Below are 3,187 nucleotides of genomic sequence, written 5' to 3'. Positions count from 1 at the left end.
GAGAGAGAGCGGAGAGAGAGCGGAGAGAGAGCGGAGAGAGAGCGGAGAGAGAGGAGAGAGAGGAGAGAGAGAGCGGAGAGAGAGGAGAGAGAGAGCGGAGAGAGAGGAGAGAAAGGAGAGAGAGAGCGGAGAGAGAGGAGAGAGAGAGCAGAGAGAGAGGAGAGAGAGAGCAGAGAGAGGAGAGAGAGAGCGGAGAGACAGCGGAGAGAGAAGAGACAGAGAAGAGAGAGAGAGAGAGAGAGGAGAGAAAAAGAAACATCTCTCCCCACACACCTACTGTACATATTCAGAAGAATACCTGCAAAAGTTTCCAACGCATATTAAGATCATCCAGTTGACGAGACATCTTTAAAGATGGATAAAGGTCAAGTGGAGACAGTTGACTGGACAAATCATTCACTGTTTTAACTTTTAAGTTGATGGGAGCAATTTCTTCTCTAAAAGCCTTAAAGAGTAAGAAACATACACTTATGTTCAAGGGACATATGAGCAGCACAAAAGCCCCAGTAAGCTCAACACAGTTCTGACCCACCCAGAGTGGCAGTGTATGCTGAACAACTTGACACAAGTCAGTTCTCGGCAAAGTTCCCTCACTTCAATGTTCTTACTATATCATTCATACCCATCTTTAGAGAAAAACAGTATGAAACTTGCTCAAATGCCCATAAGCAAATTGTGCCCCTAAATGATTTAAATCATTTTTTAGTGGTGCCATATGGCTTTAGAGTTTTTCATCACAGAAGGAAATACACAATGCCATATTAGGAGCTTTAGCAGCAAACAGCCTGCCAAGTGTTCTTAGGAAAACATGTGTTCAGTAGCTACAGCTTTCCAGTATTAAGCAGCTGACAAAAATTCAATTTAAAAACTATTATTGAATTAGCAAAGCATGAAGGAATTTATCTTCTAAGGAAAAGGAGTAAAATGTTTTACCTGATTAGAACCACAGAGTAAAACAATTACAAATGACTAAAAAGACGTAAAAGGTTTATTGAATCAAATAGAACTAAATACAGTATTACGGCAAAATTGATGCAAGTTTTAGTTACTGTTAAAAAGATGCATCAAATATCTCTTTTGCTGTGAGCAGTTAAGTGTTCAATCCTATAAACAGCTTGATTGAACACCATGAAATGAGCCAAAAACAACTGTTAAAAAACCATTTTCTTTGGATAATTCAATTATTTACCTCCCTTCAAAAATCACTCATCAGGCCAAGGAACATGCTGGCAAGAAAGAAGCACTGGGCTTCTGGACAGCCAGCAGACCCTTATTAGTTCAGCAGATGTTTCAGTTTTTCCAGTGACTGAAAGACTTTGCTTTACTCTACAGAAAAAGTCATTGAGATATGACAAATCACTTCTTAATATGAGAACAAGAAGCTATTCAGGATTAGCCCAAGCTGAAGACATGGCTGGTCAGGTAAACAACCCCAGGGTCTTCCAGTGTTTTGCCATATTCACCCTTAAGCTTAAAAACTGAAAAGTTGTGTTTGTGAAACAGAAGCTTAGTGATAAGTGCTAAATTTGCCCCAAACAGCAATTTTCTCTACCTACATGTGCATACCAACGTGCTCTCCTGGAATCCCTGATATTCAGGCACTTTCTCAAGCACTGTACTCTTTCCAGTCAGCTTTCCTGGATGATAGTTATCAAAAGATATCCCTTCTTTGCGGAGCTCTGCATTACTGGATCCCTACCCAACCCAGGAAGCTAAGCAGGGGAGGACTACTACCCATCACGAGCAGCCATGCCTTGGGATGCTGAGCCCTGCATGGGCAGCAAGAATGTTATACAGTAGTATGTGTTCTTCACTTTGAAATAATCCTGATGAGAAGTCAGGCTAAAGTAAAAGCAAATGGTCACTCATATGAACTAAAACAGGTAATAGATGTGTGAAGTTTGTGAAAGTTAAGAAGTAGAAATTAAAACTACTTATACATGTCTGCATGACTGAAAAAGCTCTAAATGTTTTCCTAACAAGAAAGCTATACATGATGGCCAATCAGATCTGACAGTTCACCACTACAAAAAGCAAGGGAGCTATTGTCAACTGCTGGAATGACAACTGACTCAGCACATTCATATTCCAGTGCCTGGGCAGAGCTCCAAACAAACCCAAAGCCTAATTATGGATTAGAAAGCATTTAGAGGAGGAAAATATTTAATTCCCAGAACACATCTTTTTCATTTAATCAGTGTTATATTCTGTACACACCTGTAGCTTGCTGATCACATGTGCTTATGCAACCCCAGCCAACACAGTCAATGTGGTACAGCACTGGACTTTGAGACCTCAGATATGGTCTTTAAAGAGCACTTTATACCACACATGAGAATTTAAGTACACAGTGTGTACATATCTAATGTGTCTAGAGGTAGTAGAATGAGAAGGTCTGACACACACACACACGCAGGCTAAATATTACCCTGGAGTTCCATACTTACTGTAGTTTTCTCAATGTGATCTGGTAACGAATCTATGAGCAAGTCTCCTACAGGTTTCCAGCCATTCCTCACATTTTCGGCCTCCTTCAAATCAGCATCGAGGTCATCCATGGCACACTGCAGGTCTTTCAGTTTTTCTAATGCTTTGTCCACTTGCTTCTGCCAGATACTGGCGCTGGCATTTAGGTTCTCCCACTTCTCTTTTACCTCTGATGACTGTTTACGCATAGCTTTGGCAATTCTCATGGCTTTCTCCTCGGGGGTCAATTCTGCAAAGGGAAAGAAGAGTTACACTGTTTCTTTGTGTCTAATTAAACAGATAGTGCACCTGAGATACACACTCAAGACAGTCAGTAAGTCCAGTGTCAACTGACAATTTATTTCAGCAGGTACAAGGTAGAAGAAAGTCTACCTTGCCATAACTGAAATAAACCTCAGTCACTCCTACTGACAAAATAAAACTTGATCAGAAGACAGGAAACTATTCCTGACTTCCATATATTATGATAACCACAAAGCAAAAGCAGCTTAATTCTGGTTTGTCACTTTTGGAGGCATGAGGCAAGGAAATAAAAGGTCTTTTTTCCCTACTGAAAACTGCAATAGGGAATCTGTGGACCATTTCATGTAGAACGAGCAAGAACAGTGCTTTGTTCCTGGATCACTCACCATGCTTTCACTCTACTACCAGGACGTCTCCTAAAATCCACTAGCAAAATCCAAGGTATACTGAGTACCAT

The 3,187-nt window shown here is 40.7% G+C and overlaps 1 protein-coding gene across 1 annotated transcript in view; it reads right to left on the bottom strand.

Moving 5' to 3' along the window:
* The window catches only part of UTRN (utrophin), a 374,661-nt gene that overhangs the window by 76,997 nt on the left and 294,477 nt on the right, over window positions 1-3,187 (bottom strand). Inside the window, exons 55-56 of the mRNA XM_027888221.1 lie at window positions 2,448-2,716; window positions 299-445 (exon numbers count right to left, since the gene is read on the bottom strand). Of these exons, the coding sequence (XP_027744022.1) occupies window positions 299-445; window positions 2,448-2,716 (416 nt within the window). The remainder of the gene's footprint in view (window positions 1-298; window positions 446-2,447; window positions 2,717-3,187) is intronic.

This window comes from Empidonax traillii, unplaced genomic scaffold (assembly GCF_003031625.1).
Source record: "Empidonax traillii isolate 1590-97213 ecotype Southwest subspecies unplaced genomic scaffold, ASM303162v1 scaffold235:size1242204, whole genome shotgun sequence".
NCBI lineage: Eukaryota > Metazoa > Chordata > Aves > Passeriformes > Tyrannidae > Empidonax > Empidonax traillii.
Note: the sequence above shows the minus strand (reverse complement) of the source record. Positions and strands in the feature narration are given on the sequence as shown.